Genomic DNA, 20,660 nt, shown 5'->3' with positions numbered 1-20,660 from the left:
TATTCCGGATATTCTTTTAAATCATAAAATATAGTAAACATTATCAAAACATGCTGAAATTTTTACCATACGCGTATTTTGATGTGTAAAACACAGCAAAATTAATAAACCTACATTACAATGTATGTAATAAGAAAATATGTTCAAACGCTAGCCTCTACTAAGTCACTACTCTCTCATACAATCTAAGAGCAACTTTGTCCTATCCACACATTCAAACAATAAAAAGTCTGAAATGTACTTTCGGTATTTTTCACAAGAGGCACAGGTTGTTATACGCTAATGGTAAAAATTTCACGTTTTTATATATAGTTTGCTATTGTTTTAGGATTAAATAATTTTTCAGAAATAATTGAGAAAACATTTGTAGGGGCGGGCGAGGGCGTCACCCGCCCCTATAAAGCTATTTGTAGGGACGGACCGCGACATCGCCCGCCCCTACAAATACATTTCTAGGGACAGGTGAAGCCGCCGCCCGCCCCTTTAAATATGTTTTCATATATATATATATATATATATATATATATATATATATATATATATATATATATATATATATATATATATATATAGCTCTATTGAGTACTGAATAAGCAATTCCATACCCGAGTCAGTCGGCGCACCCGATCCGCGTCGCTCTGATCGCCGGTTTATCCGTTCGGTTCGCGACATCCCCCACCACCTCCACCCCTGTCCCCACGCCCAACCTCCCAGCTCCCCTCATAAAAAAATGCCCAGATCCCCCCTGCCGCCACGGACGCGCGAGACGACGAGGCGCCCGCAGCCTCCCCGCCCCCTCCTCCCCCGCCGGCAGCGGTGGCCCCACCGCCGGTGCAACTGATGGCGGCGGCGCGTCGGGAGGCATCAGATTCATGGGAGGAAGGAGCAGCAGGAGCCGGATCCACGCCCAACCGCCCAGCTCCCGTCCTCACCACCCTGCCGGTCGCAGCTTCCTCCATTGCCACCCGCCGCCACCGCGGACGCGCGGGACGACGAGGCAACTGCAGCCTCCCCGCCCCCTCCTCCTCCCCCGCCAGCAGTGGCGGGCCCCACCACTAGCGGTGGGCATGGCGGCATGGGGACGGGGTCGACGCCACTCCCCTCCTCTGAGATCGAGGCGAGCCGCGAGCAGCAGCCATGAGCAAGGTGTTCGAGGGCTGCGAGAGGCAATACTGCGTGGCCGCGGCCTCCCTTTCCCGCAAGTGCACCGCTGCCTCTGCCCTCGATGGAGGTAAGCAAGCTTCCCGTGTTTAATCTGATTCCCCATCTTGATTCCGTTAGGCAGCGCTATTCTACACCCTAGGTGTAGAATCACCAATGACCCAACTCACCAGCCCGGCCCAACTACCCATCCGCCCACCAGCCCCAAGCAAACACCCCCCACCACCTATTCCAGCCCAAGCCCTCGTCCATGCCAGAAATCAGACCTCGCGAGCGCGAGCCGCGAGACGCGCGGAGCATGGCGAGCGCGAGCGCGAGCGTGATCAGGGCGTTTTGTGGGAGCGGCGAGGGCCTGCACCAAGAGGAGTGAGCGCGAGCCGCGGGCGCGCGGAGCGCCGCGAGGGGCGAGCGCGAGTAGGCATGCGCGGTAGCGACAGCCCCGAAGAGCAGGCATCTGCGGCGGTGCGGCCTGCGCGGGAGAGCTGCGGCGTCGAGCGCAGGGGCATGCAGTGCATGCAAAGGTCAGCGGTGCAGGCAGCGCGCGGGATGGATCAGGCAGCTGCTCCAACTCGCAGCTATGGATCCGGCCGCTGCTCCACCGATCTCTCTGATTCTGCTGTGATTCATAGAATGTGCCTCAATAATTGAGCTCTCTCAACACCCAAATCTGTTTACCCCCAACTGATTTGTTTTATTTTGATCAATCTCGTGGAGGACAGGAGCTCAGGGGACTTCCTCCGTGGCAAACAGATTGGGAGATCCAAATTACTGAAAATTCAGAAAAAATACTGAATGAGCGACATCTTCTGTCAGTAATTGAGCTACTCGGCCTACTTGTTCTATTTTTTCTCCGTGTGTTTTGATGTGATGTAGGCATGAATTCTAGTTTTAGTCTTGTACATCATATCCGGCGCTAGATGGTTAGATGGTTTAGTAATTGGATAGATGGTTCGGTAATTGGCCTATTCAATCTATTTTGAGTTTACATAAAAAAGATTTGATTGATGGTTCAGTGATTGGAAAAGGATGGTTGAGTTTTTTTTGTCAGTAATTATGATCACGTTTAGTCTTGAACAACAAGGTAGAATAGATGGTTCAGTAATTGTCCTATTCAAACTATATTGAGTTACCAGATATAAAAATTACTAGTTCAATATTTTTTTTTTACTTTTAGTAATTTTCTAGGAGTATCAGGAGATCTATTCGGATCTCATGAAGATCACTAGTCTAATATTTTTAGTAGTACTAGTATTCAGGAGCACTATTCAATCTCAGGTAATTCAGTAGTTTAGTAGTACTAGTATTTTTTGTCAGTAATTTCAATCCAATAGTTCAGTATTCTTAATATAATTGACCTCTCTGGTTCATGTGTTTTTGCATTTTTAAAAATATATCAGCAGTTCAGTATTCTTGTTCAATTTTTTTTCGGGGGGGGGGGGGGTGGGAGTGTGAAACATGGCTGCAATGTCATTGTTTTTTCCTTTTCTTTGTAGCACTCTGCTTCGATATGAAAGGCAGTGGTACTGCGATGACTCAATTGAGGCCAGCAATCAGCCTCGTTAGTAGGCGCGTGATGGCATCCCCGGTTTCTGCACTGCTATCAGGCGCAGCTCCGCAGCCTTCCGCCGGCCCGGATTCAGCACCTGCGGGTGTATATATCTCTTGGTACACCTTTGTTGAATGAAAAAAATGATGTACTATGAAATAAGACGGTGTTAAAATCCATGGAAAAATTACTAGATGTACATAATACTGAATAGCAGGAGAAATTAGTACAAATTGTATAAAAAACTGAATAAGCTGGTCGATTTCCTCTGGGTACAGATGGAGGGTAACAATCAGAAGATGATCTTGCGAAAAACTGGATTACTGAATGTGCATTACTAGATTACTGAATCAATGTGTCTGCTGATAAATATTTATTACTGAGCCTCTATTTCTAAATCCAAACACAGAAACTAATTGCGAACGGAAAAACTAGCCAGCATGGATCTGCATATAAAAAAATTCTGAAAATTTGATCTCCCTATTACTGGATGACAACTCAGAAGATGATCATGCAAAACAAGGATTACTGAATATGCATTACGGAGTCTCTATTTCTAAATCCAAACACAGGTCTACTAAAATTTTTATTACTGAGTCTCTATTTCTAAATCCAAACACAGGAATTGATTGCGAACAAAAAAAAACCAGCCTGAATGGTTCTGCGTATAAAAATTCCGAAAATTTAGATCTCCTGATTACTAAATCCAAACATGTACACAAAAGAAAAATAATGAATCTCTTGATTATTGAATCCAGACATGTACACAAAAAGAAAATATTGAATCTCCCTAATTACTGAATCCAGACATGTACACAAAGAGAATACTTAAATCCAAAAATGTACACAAAAGAAAATACAGAATAATTTGATCTTCCTATTACTGAATCCAAGCATGTACATGGTGCACAAATGAGTCACAAGGAATTGCTGAAAAAAGTACATAATAATGAATAGCTGGTTCTCTGGATTACTGAATCCAAGTGTATACATATAGTTGGGTGTGCGAGTGACTACACAAATGTGCACATATTAGTCGCGATTGGCTGTCTCATGCACCTGCTGAAAACCGAAAGTCTACAAAAAAAATACATGAAACATCTGTCAATCAATTGGAACCCTCTCCCTTGTAAACATCAGTATTATGACTGTCGTGTGGATGAGATGTGGCGACGAGTCCTAAAGGGAGAAAAACTGTATGAAAAATTACTGGAAGAAAATGCAACCTACTAGTAATCCTAATAATAATACTGTATGAAAAAAATACTAAACATTTGGAAGGTACACCATTGTTGATAGACAAAAAAATACTGAACATCTGGAAGGTACATCTCACACAGCCTCCAAAACACAAAAAAGTCTTAAAAAACACATGGATCATCTTTCTCTTCACTTGGAATCCTCTCCCTTGTGAAGTTCTGTACTATCATTGTTGTATGCATGAGGCCATGAGTCAGGAAAAAGGGGTGCCATGCCCATATGAACCTGCCACCGGTAAAAACTTTGAATAAGATCGTTGAGAAAAACACAGCGAGAATAACTTAAAAAAATGCTACAATGTATTACTGGGTCATAGAGAATTACTGAAAATACACAAAGTATTGAGGGGCATTTGTAAGTATTACTGGATTACTGGAGACATATCGTAAGCGAGGGCGCTAGAATGATCCCATATTCGGAAGAATTAGGGGTTAGATCTTTATCATCAAGCATCCAAAAATAACAAAAAGAAAAAATACTGGGCTATCTCAAAACCTAACGAATTACTGATACACCTAAGGTATCGAGGGATTACTGATATGTGCAAGTATTACTGGATTACTGGAGACATACCATAAGCGAGGGCGCTAGGATGACCCCATATCTGGCAGAATTGGGGTTTAGTTCTTTGTCACCATGCACGGTAATAAAAAATAATATTGGTCTGTTTACGAAACCTAAAAAATTACTGATACTAAATCCTAATTACTGATACTAAATCCTAGAATTACTAATACTAAAAAAATACTAGTCTAACCACTAAAACTAACGGAAAAAGAATAATTGTGCTTGAAATAACAAATTATTGAACTAAAAATACTAATAGAACTACTAGACTAACTACTCGGTTCAGATCATCAATGCTGAGTAATAAAAAAATACTAGACTAACTACTAAATCTGACAAATTACTGATACTAAATCCTTACAAAACTACTAGCCTAAAAACTAAATTTAGAGCATCAACATTCAGCCATTCAGATCAGTATCCACTCTAGATGGTTTAGTAATCAGCCTTTTAAAATTATGTTAATTTGAGTTACTGAATATAAAATTAGACGAGCTCAGTATTTTTTTAGTTGCAGTAGTTACGGAGCTATATTCAAACTTATATAGTTCGGTGGTCTAGTATTTCGTTGTTTGACCCAGTAGTTCAGTAGTAATAACTCCTGAACTACTAGACTAACTACTAGGTCCAGATCATCAGCACTAGGCAATCAAAAAAAAAGGTACTCACTATCTCAGAAACTAACAAATTACGCATACTAAAATCCTAATAAATTAAAAAACTAATGGCTGAACTAGCCAACATTCAGTGCGGTTTAGAGCATCAAAACGTTCAGTAATCGCTGACAAAATGTGCATCCTGCCCAACGCTGATCCAAGCTGAATGTTCAGTAACCAACTAACCATTGGATGGGAATGCACCTTGCAAAATCCAGTCCATGGCGTGCATCTGGATGCGGATATCCAAGCTGCTGGCACACAGCCTCACGCATCCTGCTCCGCGCCAGCACCTCCTCGTCGGGGGTCATGCACGGGAAGGGGCGTGGGCGGGATGACCGCGCTCATTACGCAGCCTGTGGCCACTGCTCTCCGTTGCCGGCGCTGCACCCCGACCACTCGAGGACGTCGATGAGCCCCCGCCGCTCGCAGCCTTCGCGCCATGCTGCTCGGCGCCGCCGCAGCCTCCACGCCCGCTAGCTGCCTCCGCGCCATGCCGCTCGACGCCACAGCAGCCGCTGCGCCCATGGGGCCGCCGTGCTTTCGCCGCTAAAGGCTGCCGCACTCCCTCCTGCTCGGGGCTGCTGCTCTTCCGCACCGCGGCGATTTGGATCTAGTGGGGTGGGTTGGAGGGGAGACGAGACGAGTGGGTAATTGAAGCGGGGATGGGCTAAACTGGGGCGGGCGGGTTTGGATGGGTCTGGCGCGGGAGGGCGGCTGGGTGGGTTGGTTGGTCGGTTGGGTGCTGGGTGTAGAATGTTATTCTACACCTAGGGTGTGTGTGTGTGTGTGTGTGTGTGTATATATATATATAGGACTTGTCTTTTTTCTCTTCGTTTCCAGAGAGCTCGAGGGTAACCTGACGCTACAGCCACCGCTGCCGCCCTCCCCCCTCCCCCCACCTCCAGCGCCCTGGCCCTCCATGGCCGCGGCCACTTCCGTCCGCACGCTCCCTCCTGCGCCCGACCCGCCGCGCGCCTTCTCCTCCCGCCCTGCCGAACTCGCGCCTCCTCCGCCGCCAATCGTCGCGCTCATCTGGCGCCCGCGATTCGGATCTTCAGCTCCAGATTTGAGCTAAGGTGAGATTCTTGATTTACTTTTAATGTTTTTTATGTATAACATTGGTTAGCAAGTGAAATTAGATATTTAATTTGAGAATAAGAAATGTAGTTAGTGCAATTAAATTAACTAATTAGTTTGGCAACAAGAAATTTAGTTAGTGAAATTAGATATTTAGTTTGAGAATAGGAAATATAGTTATTGGAATTAGCTAACTAGTTTGAGAATAAGAAATGTAGTTATTAAAATTAGCTAATTAGTTAGACAATAATAAATGTAGTTATTGTAATTTTTCTATGAAGGCATATGGCAAGTGGTGGCTTTGGTGGTGGTGTGCCACATCAGGATTACCCTTTGCCGCTGGCTCGGCCTCCTGGCATCATTTTCAGCAGAGTCAACAGGGCTAGATCGAGGCCATGTTCTCAACAGAACATTATAGCTCCAATCATACTAAGACCCATCTTTTGAGTATGAGCCTTTTTTGGCTTGATTAATAAGAATGGTTGATACTTATTAATGTTTTGTTGCCTCGAATGCAGCGGATCGATTATTTTAAATGGCTTACTGAAGTACTACAATGCCTAGGTGGTACACCTCTACACCACTGAACACCTACAATTCAAGAAAATGACAATCTCTTTTGAGATACCATTAAGACAAGATCCAGGTACCATGATGGTAATAGTGGCTAGTGGGAAAGAATCACCAGTTCAAATGACTTATGAAAGAACTGCCATAAAAGCATGCCTTCTGGAACTTGAGAGCTATAGTTATCTGATTCCAGATTTGTCATGGTTTAAAATCAAAGCACTTCGACGGAATCAACATGATGTTGTAAGTATTTGTGAGAGCATTTCACGAGAAAATCTACATGACGTAGTAAGTGAATTTTTTTAATTTAGAGAATTATGATAGTTTCTACATGACATAGTATGTGAATTTTGTTAATCAAAACAATTTTGTAAAATTTTTATTGCACCTCCATTGCAGGATATATTTGGTAACACTTTTGCGGCGATGAGTTTAGAAGAAATTTTATGTCAAGTCGTGGAGCAGTTGGGTTATTACTCCACTGAGGAGGGATCGGTACAGACAAGGAAAGGTCTCTACCAGAGTTCTTTTCAATTTCGAACCACGCCAGATCCTACCGCAGAACCAATGTTCACCATCTACGGCAAAGCACTTCCTCGTAGAAGTGAAGCAAAGGACAGTGCACTTATCCGTGCATTGATTTTCATTGACGATGCCTTGGGGTACAAGATTGGAGATGTTATGTATGTTGACTACCTCTTGCTTCGAAATAATATTCGTTAGATGATGTAATGTAGGCATGCAATTCAACTTTTGTTAACTCTTCTATCTCTATGCGTAGTATGTGAGTTGTGACTATGTATTGCACCCTATTCATGTAGATGTGAACTTATGTTAAATCTTCGGACGATGAGCCAATGCGTCACCCAAAACCAATGGTTGGTTTTAATTTGTCGATCGGGTTAAGGTCAGTGAACAAAAGACGGCAATTCAACTGCCTTCAGACTTGTGTGGCTAGTGTTAGAGAGGATTCGCCTAGTCCTAACAAATTGTGAAGATCCACCTCCTGTAAGAGTTTAAAAGTATGTGCTCTCCACAGGCTTGGTATTCGCATAAACTATGACTAATCCAAGCGAGAGGCAAAGAGAGGTTCATTGGATCCAAAAAAACAAAAAAAAAACCTTACAACCACTTATAGGGGCGGATGGGGCGGTGAGCCGCCCCTACAAATGGTGTTTCTAGGGGCGGCTCACCCCAAAGGCCGCCCCTACAAATAGGTCCATTTTTAGGGGCAGGCGGGAGGGCGAGCCGCCCCTAGAAACACCATTTGTAGGAGCGGGTGACCACCCCGTCCGCCCCTATAAATGGCGTCCATTTGTAGAGGCGGGGGGGGGGGGGGGGGGGTTGAGCCGCCACTACAAATGATGTTTCTAGGGGCGGCTGAATTGGTTTTTGCAGTAGTGAATTTTAAAAATAGCAGAAAATAGAATCAAAATTTAAATTCGAATTGGTGAATTTTTTGCCGGGATGGGAAAACATTTTCATGGGTAGGTCACCGCCTCACTTGCCCCTGGAAATGCATTTATTGGGGCGGTTCACCCCTCCCCCACTCGCCCCTAAAAATCGATTTGTAGGGGCGGGTTACCTGCCCATTCAAATACATTTCCAGTGACGGGTGAGGGGGTGATCCGTCCCTGGAAATATATTTTCAGAGGCGGGCGCGTTACCGACCTCTAAAAATGGCATTTTTAACGGTGAAAACTAGGGCAGGTGCCATACACACTCCTAGAAATATGTTTTTTCCCGCTCTTAAAAATCTGTAGTTGTGTTTGTAGAAGTTTTAAAACTTAGATACATTGATCATCCAAAAAATCAGCAAGCTGTTAGTATTACAAATAAGTTTAAATATTATTAGCATGTGACACACGTGTCCTTTAAGAAATGTGTAGCATCCCCTCTTTCGTCCATGCGTGTAATTTTGGAGCTTTTGTTTCTATACAAGGTGCACCGCACCTACACAATTTTGCGTTGGATCTGATAATGCTGATATGACCCTGATGTAAATATATACTAGAAAGTAAATGTCTTTGTGCAACAGTGCCCGTGACAGCTCTCACATGCGTACCCGTACCCATACCCAATTGTCCTAAGCACACGCTTAGGTTTCGTGAATCGTGATACACTACTGTTACTCATGTGCATACCCAATTGGCTTAACAGAAGACCTTGTTTTCCAAAGAAAATTAAGAGAGGGGGCCCTGCTGACATTTAATGTTTAAATCCATCCAATGCATCTCCGAAGGCCGCAGATCTGATGGGGCGGGAGGAAACCCGACTTGTATATGCCGCTTGCTGCCTTCGGTTTTAAATATTTTGTTGCTGTCGGCAAATCATCTATTAGGCTTAATTACACTGGTCAATTAGTCTAAGAGGCCGTTTGGATTCTCTCAATTTGGAGGAATTGAAATCTACCTAATAAACTAGATTATTTGGTTTAGAATTTGACATCCCATCACTTTCCAAACACTTTTCAAAGTTTAGATATAAGCCCATCCTAAATTCATAGGGTGGAAATGAAAATTGATTCTGTACACCACCAAGTTATGTTTCTATTCCGTAATAGCATGCTTTTTGGCTAACTCTTCTGTATATATAGTAGAAATATAGTACATAAGTATCACCCTCATATGGTCAACAACATTATACAAATACATTTCGTATATAATTATATTGGGATCATATCAGGTGCAAATCAATCTTTTCATGCAAACCGTGCAAACTTCAATCTGAGCCACCGGATCAACATCCAAGGGACATGAGAGTATTAGGTAATTTTACAGTTAACAGCGCGCCTCTAATCACATTTTTGCAAAATCCCCCCTCCGACTCCCTCTGTGCACCCCGTGAATGTTGATCCGGTGACCCAAATTGAACTTTGTACGGTTTGCATGAAGAGATTTGCACCTGATATGTTCCCTATCATATTAGGTTAATAAATTTGTGTCTAAATTATTATGATTATTAGAATGATATTAAATTCTAAGGTTCCAAACGGGCCCTAAGATAATACTAAGAGCCCGTTTAGTTACCAAAAATTTTTACCTAAAAATTTTCACCTCCCATTTGAACACATGTATGAAGCACTAAATGTAATTAAATAACAAAACTAATTACACAGTTTGGATGTACACGACGAGACGAATCTTTTGAGCCTAATTAGTGCATAATTAGTCATAAGTGCTACAGTAACCCCACATGTGCTAATGATGCGGTCAAAGGTCTCAAAAGATTTGTCTCGCGGTTTCCAAATGAGTTCTGAAATTAGTTTTTTAATTAGTGTTCGAAAAGCCCTCACGACATCTGGTCAAACATTGACGTGACACCCAAAATTTTTCACCTTTGGGATCTAAACGCCCCCTAAATATGAATCCCGTCATCCACTTGCATAAAATATCTCAGCAAATGTTGCTAATCTTGTAGTGAATGTCAACAAGTTGAAAACTTCTGTTACAATTTTCCAAAAACATCAGCAAGCTCCCTAAGTTTTATGTCATCTTATCAGGAGCTTAGACGGTCCGCACTGGGTGCAGTAAACCATCTTGCAGTATGTCTTTGGCGTAAAAAGGTCTGTAGCGGGGCGCGCTACAACCCCCGCAAAAATAGCGGACGACTGCGTTCATGCTAGATCGAGCGGACCTGCAGGCCGTCCGCGATGCCCCACGCCGACCCCAACTTCGCCTCCGCTCTGTGCCGCGCGCCGCAACTGCTTTGCGTCCTCCCCGCCGCTGCTCGAAGCCGCCCTTGCTCCTCCGCCGTTCGAGCAGCAGCAGGACCTGAGAGAGAGAGAGGCGCAGCACCGAGGAGTGTCAGGCCGCTTCAGCAGGCCGGCCGCGGCACCGCCGCACAGGCCGCGCCGCCGCGCGCCGGCCGTGCCACCCCGCTGGCCTGCCCCGCGTCGACGCGCTGGCCGTACTGCCGCGCGCTATCCCGCCGCGCGCTGCCACACAGGCCGCGCTAGCTGGATCCCGCTGCGCCCGCGCCGGTTGGAGCCCGCCTGACGTGGATCCGTCGCGAGGAAGGGCGTGCCGGCGCGGATCCGGCGGCTTCGAGGAGCGCAAAAGGAGGAGGGAGGCGGCGCCATGGTTGGAGGAGGGAGGCGACCGGCGGGCTCGAGGACGGCGGCGCCATGGAGGGAGGAGGCAGTGTGGCGGGGCAAGGGAGTGGTGGCGTGAGGGAAAGAGGAGATGCTCCGGTGGCGGCGCCACTAGAGGATGGCCAGAGCAGGGGAGGTATGCGGGCTGGAGGACGTCGAACATGCTGCTCCCCCATGACGTCGCTGTCCGGAGGGCGAAGAGTGCGGTGGCGGAGTTCCCCGACAACCCAGATGATCTCTGGGATATCAAGATGTGCCCCGAGACGGGGTACATTTCTGTGGTGAATTTAAGTTTTAATTCGCTGTCGATTTGTGCCACTCCTCTCCCCACTCCTTGATCCTAACTTGATCGCGTTTGTAGGGGGTGAGCCACAAGGGCCATGTTTCGAAGCCCCCGGTCCCAGAGGAACGCGAAGCCAACCGCCTGCATGGAGAGGCGGTGAAGAAGAAGAAGGATGCGGCGAAAGACGCCGCCACCAGGAAGAGGGAGAGGAAGAAGAGGCACAACAAGGAGTGCAAAATTGCACATGCGGAGGGGAGGCCGCGGCCCGCCACGCCCGAGTCCACCGAGGAGGAGGACTCCTCGGAGGTGGAGCTCAATTTCTCGGATGACGACGAGGCGGTGACGGGCGCGGGCTCCCCGCCGGTCTACCGAGGGGCTGGCGGTGAGGGCTCGACGGTGATGCTGGGCAAGGCGACGCTTGCGCCGGGATCGTTGGTGGATCCGCCCCCCGCGAGGGCGGAGCAGAGGTCGCCCACGCCGGAAGCGGGTCAGAGGTTGCCCACGTCGACAGCGGGCAGGAGGTCGTCCACGCCCGTGACGGGGCAGAGGTCGCCCCCGCCGGCGATGGGTTGGAGGACACCCGCGCCCACGGTGTCGACGGGCGGCGGAGGGTCCGCGGCGAGTGTGGAGACGCCCGTGCAGAAGGCCTCGAGGCGCCAGGCCAACCCGAGGGTGGCGCCCTCGGGCCAGTCATCGGGAGGCGTCAGCGTGCCGCGGGCCCGGAGGAGCGGCATGGGCAAGCGCAGCATGAGCGCTCGGTCGGAGTAAGTGATCTTGACTTTATTTTCGTTCTTGCTCAACCCTCCAGTTCTGCTAACTCCAACGTTTCTTCCCCGATTGCCCGTCTGCAGGGCCACCTCCAAGCATTCGGCCCACCTTGCGCCGACCAAGGCCCTCAAGACCGGGGCGCACACGATGCCGCACATGGCACCGCAGCCCATGATCGGAGTGGACCCGGTCCTAGAGGCGGGGCCGAAAAGCTCCGAGAGGTGGTGGCTCGGGGGACCCTGGAGGCCCAACTGGCCCGAGCGCTGGAGAGTGGGGGCGACGCCAGCCAGAGCAGCGTTGTAACGGCCGCTCAAGCTGACGCCGATGAGGAGGCCGGCCGGGGCGGCGCGGGTGACGCCGCCCGGCCGGATGCCGAAGTCGAGGCCGGTCGGGGCGACGTGGATAGCGCCGCCCAGCCGGTCGCAGGAGGAGGAGCTGGTGGGGCCGCACAGGAGTGCCCCGCCAGCCAAAGAGAGGTGGGGTCCTTCGAGGGCTGAGGTCGAGGGTGCCATGGAAGAGGAGTCGGCTCTAAGGGCGCTGGCAGTGGAGGAGACCCGCGTCCCGGAGCCCGCGAGGACCGGGGACGAGGGTGCCGCTGCGGCGACGATGGAGCGAGCAGCGCCGGAGGACGCGGTGCCATTGGTGGAGCTGCCGCAGAGCGGCGAAGAGTATGGGGATTCGGGGGACATCAACCCCGCTGCTGCGGCCAACGCTGCCGACCAGGTCTTCGAGTTCGTTGCGGCCTCCGAGGAGGTCCTCGGCAGGCAGATGCACGAGGAGCTCGATAGTGACGACAACTGGGCGATCGTTCAATCTGGGGCCCCCTCGGACATCGCCCGCACCGAGCAGGGAGGAGGAGGCAGTGACTGGCGGGCCTACACCATCCCCTCGGACTTCGCCGACGCCGAGCAGGAGGATGGTGACGCCTGACGCAACCATATGGTCGTCGGAGGTCAGATCGAGGAGGGGCTTTCCCGGATCGTGGATCTCTTTTCGAAGGCGTACCACGATTCCAGTAACGTAAGTGTTCTATTCGTCCACTTTCGATATTGTGAGTTTGCTTTCCTCTCATGTCTCTTCACACGCCTCCCTATTTATAGCAACTGATGTCCATGTCGAGGGAGAAGAACGAGAAGCTGACGCGGCTGCACTCTAGGGTGCACTGGCTTGGCTCGCACAATGACACCCTGGTCACGTGACTGGAGGAGGCCAACGCACGAGCTGACTAGGTGACACCCCTGGAGGTGCGCATCCGCGAGCTGGAGTAGGAGCTAGCCTGAGCCACCGGTGAGCACGACGCCCAGCGCGCCGCAGCTGACCAGAAGGCCCAGGAGGCCGAGGCACGTGAGGCTGAGCTGCGGCAAGCTAGAGCGGTGCTCGAGCAGAAGGAGCAAGCCCTCGAAATAAAGGAGGCCGAGCTCCAACGCAAGGAGACCAAACTCCAACGTGAGAGGGCGACTGTCGCCACGCTCACCAGGACTCTCGAGGAAAAGGGCAAAGCCCTCGAGGAAAAGGTCGTGGCCCTCCAGAACGCGGAGGCTGCCCTCAAGAAGAAGGAGGACTCCTTGTCTACACTCGAGGAAGCCGCGCGGGTCAAGCAGGAAGAGGCGCAAGGAGCTATCGCGGGTAAGTATCTGGAGTTTCGTTGTTGTTCGATTCTTTTTTATGACAACATATCTTGGTTCCCTTGTTCAGAGCTGAAGAAGGCGGTCGCGAACGAGACCGCGGCAAAGGAGGCTGTCAACACCGCGCTCACGGCGGCGCATGATGAGTACGCAGAGTTGGTGTGGACCGCTGTGAGCGTGTGCCAAGAGCTCGAGGGGGCCGGTGCCTTGTCTGGCAGCTCGGTGGCCAGCCGCCTGCGAGCGCTAGGTGGTCGGATCACCGAGCACGCCAAGAGCACTTTCCGCCTCGGTGTCCTACGAGCCCTCGCCGTGGCCTCGACAAACTACGATATGGACCTCCGGTTGGTGTTGTCGGGGTACGTCGTCCCGACCGACGCTGATGCGGATACTGCGTTGGCCATCATGGATGACGCCGCCGCCGCCGCCGAGGAGTTCGCCACTACCTTGACCAAGAAGCTCGAGGCCGACATCCCCCCGATAGCTGAATTTGATGCTGTTGAAGATCCGCCGAGTGGGGAAGACAACTTGTAGGGAGTCTGTAGAGAAAATGGCCTCTCATGCCATATTTCAATATAATATTTTAGTGATTGATATAGACAACACAACACTTGGACTAATATGATTGTTAAGATGACAATTCTCAGGCTTTTAAGGTTCAAGTGATGACAAAGAGAAGATAGGCGTAGCTAGGCCTGAAGGTCTTGGTGAACATCGGTGCACGTCAGTGCAGTTGTCCAGAGAGTTTGTTTTTCAGAGTTCACAGGACAACTACACTCACCAGTTAAACCGACGCAGCATCGGTTGATTGCCCGTACACGTAACGGCTAGTTTTTGAGGCGGGCAGTTTAGTATCACCGGTTGAACCGACGATGGCTATTGGAGGTGCGTCGGATTAACCGGCGTTAAGTATTTTTCTGGCAGCTTTTCTCCAACGGCTATATTTGCTTGTGATGCCTATATACCCCCAAGACCGGGTCATTTGAGGTTGTTGGAGACTCTGGAAGTTCTATTGAAGATCAACATCAACTCCATCCACCATATTGAGCTTAGTGCCACATTCAAGCTTAGAATAGCTTAGTGCAAGTGTGAGCTTGTAAAGCTTAGTGCTTGGGAGGACTTGATCTTGCGAGATCAACCTTGAGCAAAGTCTTGCTGCGGCAAGCAATCAATGTATTCGTCGTGTGACCCTCCGACTTAGTGTGGAGCGGCAACGACACTTTGTGCGGAGAACGAGACCCCTCTTGGTGAGAAGCTCCGATAGTGAAGACGGTGCCGTTGGTGACGCTTTGAGAGAGACGGTGGCGGTGGCCTTGTCTTGGTGACTTGGCGCCACTTAGCCTTTGCTTGCCGGAAGCCTTGGTGGTGAACGCAAGATGGTGATCAAGCGAAGAGTCTTGGCATCACACTTGTTCTTGTTGGACAAGTGACCGTGGACGTAGGGAGGGACTTGGTGTCCTAACCAAACCACGTTAAATCGTGTGTCTTGGTGTCTTCACGAGAGTTTGCATATTCTCTTCGCATTTACTCTATCTTGTGTGCCTTTACTTTCCTAGTTAGTTTGATTAGGATTGGCTATAGGTTGCACGTCTTTTAGGGGTAAGTAGAGAGTAACATAGATAAACCTTAGTCATAACTAGCATGTGTAGGACGTGTTAGGTTTATCTCATGCAAATAGATTGATCCCTAAGATAGAAAGCGATTAGCGACCCTATTCACCCCCTCCCCCTCTAGGGTCGGACACCCCGGTGATCCTCACAGAGTCTCCTTGATGAATCCGGCCTCCAGGAGCTTGTGTACCTCCTCGCCAATTGCGTGCCGCTTGAGCTCATCGAAGTGCCGCAGGCGTTGCTTGACCGGCTTGGAGTTCGGCAGGATATCAAGGGAGTGCTCGGCGACCTCCCTCGGGATGCCAGGCATGTCCGAGGGGCTCCCCGCGAAGATGTCAGTGTTGCCACAGAGAAAGTTGACGAGCACCACTTCCTATTTGCTGCTGAGCGTGGCGCTGATCTTCAGCATCTTGCCATCGGGGGTCTTCGGGTTGAGGGGAACGTCCTTGGTGCCCTCGGCAGGCTCGAAGGTGCCCGCGTGCTGCTGCTTGGAGTTCATGGCCTCCTCGGCCATTCCTTGCAGCTGCACGGCGAGGGCCTCGTCGAGCGCCAGAGCCTCGGTGTGCTCGACGCACTCGACATCGCACTCGTAGACGTGCTCGAACGAGGAGCCGACGGTGATGACACCCTTCGGGCCCGGCATCTTCAGCTTGAGGTAGGTGTAGTTGGGGATGGCCATGAACTTGGTGTAGCAGGGACGGCCAAGGATGGCGTGGTAGGCTCCCCGGAACACCACCACCTCGAAGGTGAGCACTTCCTTGCGGAAGTTGGCTGTCGTGCCAAAGCAGACGGGTAGGTCGATCTGGCCGAGCGGTTGGACTCGCTTCCCCGGCGCCACACCGTGGAACGACGACTTGCTGGGGTGGAGCTTGTTCAGTCCGATCACCATGAGCTCCAAGGTGTGGGCATACATGATGTTGAGGCTGCTGCCTCCGTCCATGAGCACCTTGGAGAAGCGGGTGTTGCCGATGATGGGGTCCACGATAAGTGGATACCATCCCGGATACGGGACGTAGTCGGGGTAGGAAGGCGTGGCCTTGGTGACGGAAAAGACTTCCCGGTGCTCACGCTTGCGCTGCCGAGAGGTCATGTTCGTCGTCGGCCCTCCAAAGATGAAGAAGGCGTTCTCCATCGGGGGGAACTCGTCACCTCCACCCTTGTCACCAGCATCCTTCTTCTTGTCCTCGTCGCGATTCGCGACGCGGTTGTAGTACTTTTGGAGCATCTCGCATTGCTCGAGGGTGTGGTTGACCGAGCCCTTATGGTAAGGGCAAGGCTTCTTCAGCATGTCGTCGAACAGACCACCACCGCCTCGAGGGGGGCCTCGAGGTCCTTTGCGGTCCGGGGCGGTGATGAAGGCATCGTCGGAGTCCTCTGCCTGTCCTGGTCCGCGCTGGTTCGGTGGGGCCGGCTTCTTTCCTTTCTTCCCCCGCTTTTGCTTCTTGGCGAGGGCGTTGATCTTGGCGCTGCTGCCCTCTGTGGGTGCATCTTTCTTGCGCTTGTTCTCCTTGCCATCAAAGATGGCACCAACTGCCTCCTCGCCGGCGGTGTAGTTGGTGGCGGCATCGAACAGCTCGTTGGTACAGGCGGGATGGCTTCGCGCAAGCTCGTGCACCAGATTCCTGCACATTGTGCCTTCGAGGAAGGCGTCGATGACCTCAACGTGGGTGACGCAGGGGAGCTCGGTGCATTGCTTGGAGAAGCGCCGCACGTAGTCGCGCAGGGACTCATTGGGCTTCTGCTGACACCCTTTGAGATCCAAGGAGTTCCCAGGGTGCACGTAAGGGCCCTGGAAGTTGCCGACGAAGATCTTGACTAGGTCGGCCCAGTCGTGGATCTGGTCCGCGGGCAAGTGCTCGAGTCACGTTCGTGTGGTGTCGGCGAGGTGAAGGGGGAGGTTGCGGATGATGACCGTGTCGTCCGTCGCACCGCCCAGCTGGCATGCTAGGCGGTAGTCGTTGAACCAGACCGCGGGATCGGTCTCTCCCGAGTACTTGACGAGGGTGGTGGGCTGTCGAAAGCGCAGGGAAAAGGGAGCGGTACGAATCTCCCGGCAGAACACAAGGGTGCCCGAAGACTCCGGTGACTCGCCCCTGTCGTGCTCGGGGTCGAAGCGACCACTCCGTCGAGGGGTGTACTTCCTGCCATTGACGATGTTACGGGCGTCGCCGTCGCAGGCGTGTCCGCGCGTGTCGTGGAGTCGCTCCCTTGCGGGATTCCTTCCGATGCAGTCATGCACCGAGGGTGCTTTCGCACCGTCCGCTGCGGCTGCCTTTCCCTTCCCTCCTAGTGGAGTGTGCACCGAAGCCTCGCGGTCCTGCTGTACAGTCCCACCGGCCTTTGCCGGTGCCACTGAACGCATTCGAGACGTGGAGCTTTCAGCCTGCTGCACCGCAGCCTGCTCGATGAGCACCTGTGCCTCACAGCGTAGGTTGCGACCCGAAGTTGTCGATGGCTCGGGCATTGCTTGGAGTAGGTAGGCCGCAGCGACGAGTTTTTCGCCGGCCGTTTTCAGTCCCGGTGGTTTGTCGACGTTGTCATCGGCTAGAATCCGCTCCCGGGCGACACGCCCCGCCTCTTGGGCATGCGCGCCACACGCGGTGCACTACTGCTCGAGTGCGGTGTACAGCTCCTGTGTCTGCCGACACTGCTCGTCGAGCTTGGCTTGAGGCTCCTTGAGTTGTGCCAGCTGTGCTTGCCGCACCGCCGAGCTTGACGAAGAAGAAGGGTTCGTGGCAGGCACCACCGCTTGGTTTGCCTGCCTGCCCCGCCGTTCCCGTCTTTGCCCGGAGCGTCGTCGATTTGCCCGTCCGCGAGATCGACTATGAAGCACTCCCGAGTGGGATCGTAATACCCCTCGCTGGAGTCCTCGGAGCAGGTGAGGCAGTACGCCGCCGCGAGCTGGAACGAGCGGAAAGCGTCGAGGTCACGAACCCCGGAGTAGTCCTCGGCCTCCTCGGCCGTGAAGTTGTCCATAAAGAAGTTGATGTCGTCGGCGATCGTGCCTGCCGTCTCGGAGTAGGAGTCGTCAGGAGATGATGCGATGAGGTTGCGGATCGAGGAGAGGTGATGACCCGGCAAATCCTCGTATTCGGTGAAGTTGGTGCTGGATGAAGAGGCGTAGGTGGCAGCATTGCGCATCCCAAAGGGAAAGGATGACAGCACAATCGCGTCCTCCTTGGGAGGCACTAGGGCTGCAGTCGATGGTTTTGCCGGCGCAGATGGCGCCAGAGCACGTGATGACGAAATGGTGGCTCCGTCGGCCGCGACGCTGAGCTGCGACATGCCAACCTCAACCCACGTGGGGGAGCTGAGGCGTGCTGCCCTGCGCCGCTCCATGCGCGCTTATCACGAGCGCTGGCCCGAGCACCTGTTGCGTCGGGCTGGTGAAGTCGGAGTGTTGGGATTGCGTCTGGACGAGAGGAGCTCCATGAGGTAACCATTGCCGGTTGCCCTGAATTCAAGACTCCCGAACCAAATCTCGTATCCCGAAATGGGTTGGATCTGTTCGACATCCCTGAAGATCAAATGGGAACAAAAGAGAAATGTCACGCAGCCCCCTACCTGGCGTGCCAACTGTCGGTGTCCTGACCCGATGGTCCGGCACCAACTAGTGATGATGTTGTGTGTCTCTAGTCCCAGATGGTTGATGCAAGAGGCAACACAGTAACGCACGGGTTTATCCTGGTTCCGGCCGCGGGGCCGTACGTCCAGCAAAGAGGTGTGCGAGTGCACTGTACTATCTTGTACCGGGGGTGCCTGTAGTAGGGGGTACAAGCGAGGCGAGAGAGGGAGGGAAGCTCCCAAGTCCCTGCTAGAGGACAAGTTGATTGAGGCGAGTGCCAATATCGGGACTCAGAAGAGCGTGTGTGCTCTTGTGAGTTGTGCTAAGTGTGTAGAACAGCCCAGATGGATAAGATAGAGCCCGCCTCCCCCTTTTATAGACACAAGTATGGGCGGTGTACATGCACGGGAGGAGATCGCGGAAGTCGTCGTCTTTTCCCCGAATCGCGGGGGTGCAGTGGTCGAGCACTGTAGAAAGTACACTGTGGGGTATGGCGTTTGGCGTGGCAGTCGTCCTGGGCGTCGTCCTTGGCCCTGCGGAGATCGCGCCGGCGTCCTGGCAGCTCCAGCGGGTGGCGTGGCGGTCCCTGTGGAGAGTACCGTCCCCCGCGTTCGACGTGGCGGCGATCCGAGGGTCCTGCAGGCGGAGGTCCTGCCCTGGTCAAGGTCAAGACCGCTTCCGAGGGCCGTGCCCATGCCGTTCGAGGGTTCCGCGGAGGGAAAAGTACAAGGGAAGTACGGGAATTTTGCAGCACAGTGGCTGGAGCAGTGCCGAGCACGTCTCGCATAGCGTCGCAGGTTCCCACAGTGTCGCCACAGCGCCGGGGATGGCCTGAGCAATGACCGGAGTTGGCGGATAAGACCCTGGTCGCAGCCACTATGCGGAGTGGTTGACCTTTAATGCCTCCGTATGGCGGGCGGGTGAGCGGAAGGGCCGCTTGTCCTTTCCGTCGAGGGGTGGCCTCGAGCGAGGCGGAGTCAGTCCGCTCTCTCGAGGGTAGGCTCACTACCCTCGAGCGAAGCGGAAACGTGAGGCGTTTGTCGAGGGTCTCGGCGGGAGGCCCTCGAGCGAGGCGGAGATTGCCCCACGGATTGGGGGGGCTCGGAGGGGCCGCACTGTGTACATGGGCCGTGGATTGGGCTTCTTTGAGTCCTTTCCTTTCTTCCGGATTGGAAGGAGGTTGTAGGCCTTCGTGGGCCCGATGGCCTGGCATGTGTTTTGCGTTTTAGGGGTGATTTAGTCCCCTGGTTAGAGTGCCCCTAATTATGGTACCCGACACAATATAAAATGATGCATTTTTTCACACCATTAAATAACTATCCAGAAGCATTACTAATATGCTTTTCTATCGGCACCTTTGTTCGAAAAGTCAATTTGGTCCCTAAAGACCAATTTGGTCCCTCAATTTTTGTTTTTAGATCAAATTTGTCCATATACTGATGTAATGCTCTATAATATCAGGAGACTAATGCTAAAAAGTCATGGTTACCCTTGGCTATTTCCTCTCCTTCACAATTTGCATGTTTAGCTGTGGTGCAGCAAGTTAATCAAATATATGCATGATATTGTTATGTGATCTAGACTAAGTTAAATACGAGAGACATTAAATCAGCTGACATAATAATAGATCTATTGTGACCTATTATTGATTAATTACAACTATACAATAATGAAATTTGAGTATGAGAAGGAGCTAAGGGTAGAAATGATTTTTCACATCTATCTCATGATATTATGGAGCATTACATCAATATAGGGATAAGTTTGATCTAAAAACAAAAATTAAGAGACTAAATTGGTCTTTTTAAAAATTGTAGGACCAATTTAACTCTTGAAGTAAAGTTGAATGATCAAAGTGGCCTCACCCCTCTTGGCTCCT

The 20,660-nt window shown here is 51.2% G+C and overlaps 1 protein-coding gene across 1 annotated transcript; it reads left to right on the top strand.

Annotated features, from left to right (window-relative positions):
• Positions 1-11,094: 11,094 nt before the first annotated feature.
• LOC120669393 (translation initiation factor IF-2-like) lies at positions 11,095-11,984 on the top strand. Its single transcript, XM_039949153.1, has 2 exons — positions 11,095-11,214; positions 11,295-11,984. Exons 1-2 carry the CDS (start codon positions 11,095-11,097, stop codon positions 11,982-11,984), a joined length of 810 nt encoding a protein of 269 aa, XP_039805087.1.
• Positions 11,985-20,660: the final 8,676 nt, after the last annotated feature.

Source organism: Panicum virgatum, chromosome 4N, assembly GCF_016808335.1.
Source record: "Panicum virgatum strain AP13 chromosome 4N, P.virgatum_v5, whole genome shotgun sequence".
Taxonomy (NCBI): domain Eukaryota; kingdom Viridiplantae; phylum Streptophyta; class Magnoliopsida; order Poales; family Poaceae; genus Panicum; species Panicum virgatum.
The sequence above is the reverse complement of the archived record's forward strand: the minus strand, read 5'-3'. Positions and strand labels throughout refer to the sequence as shown.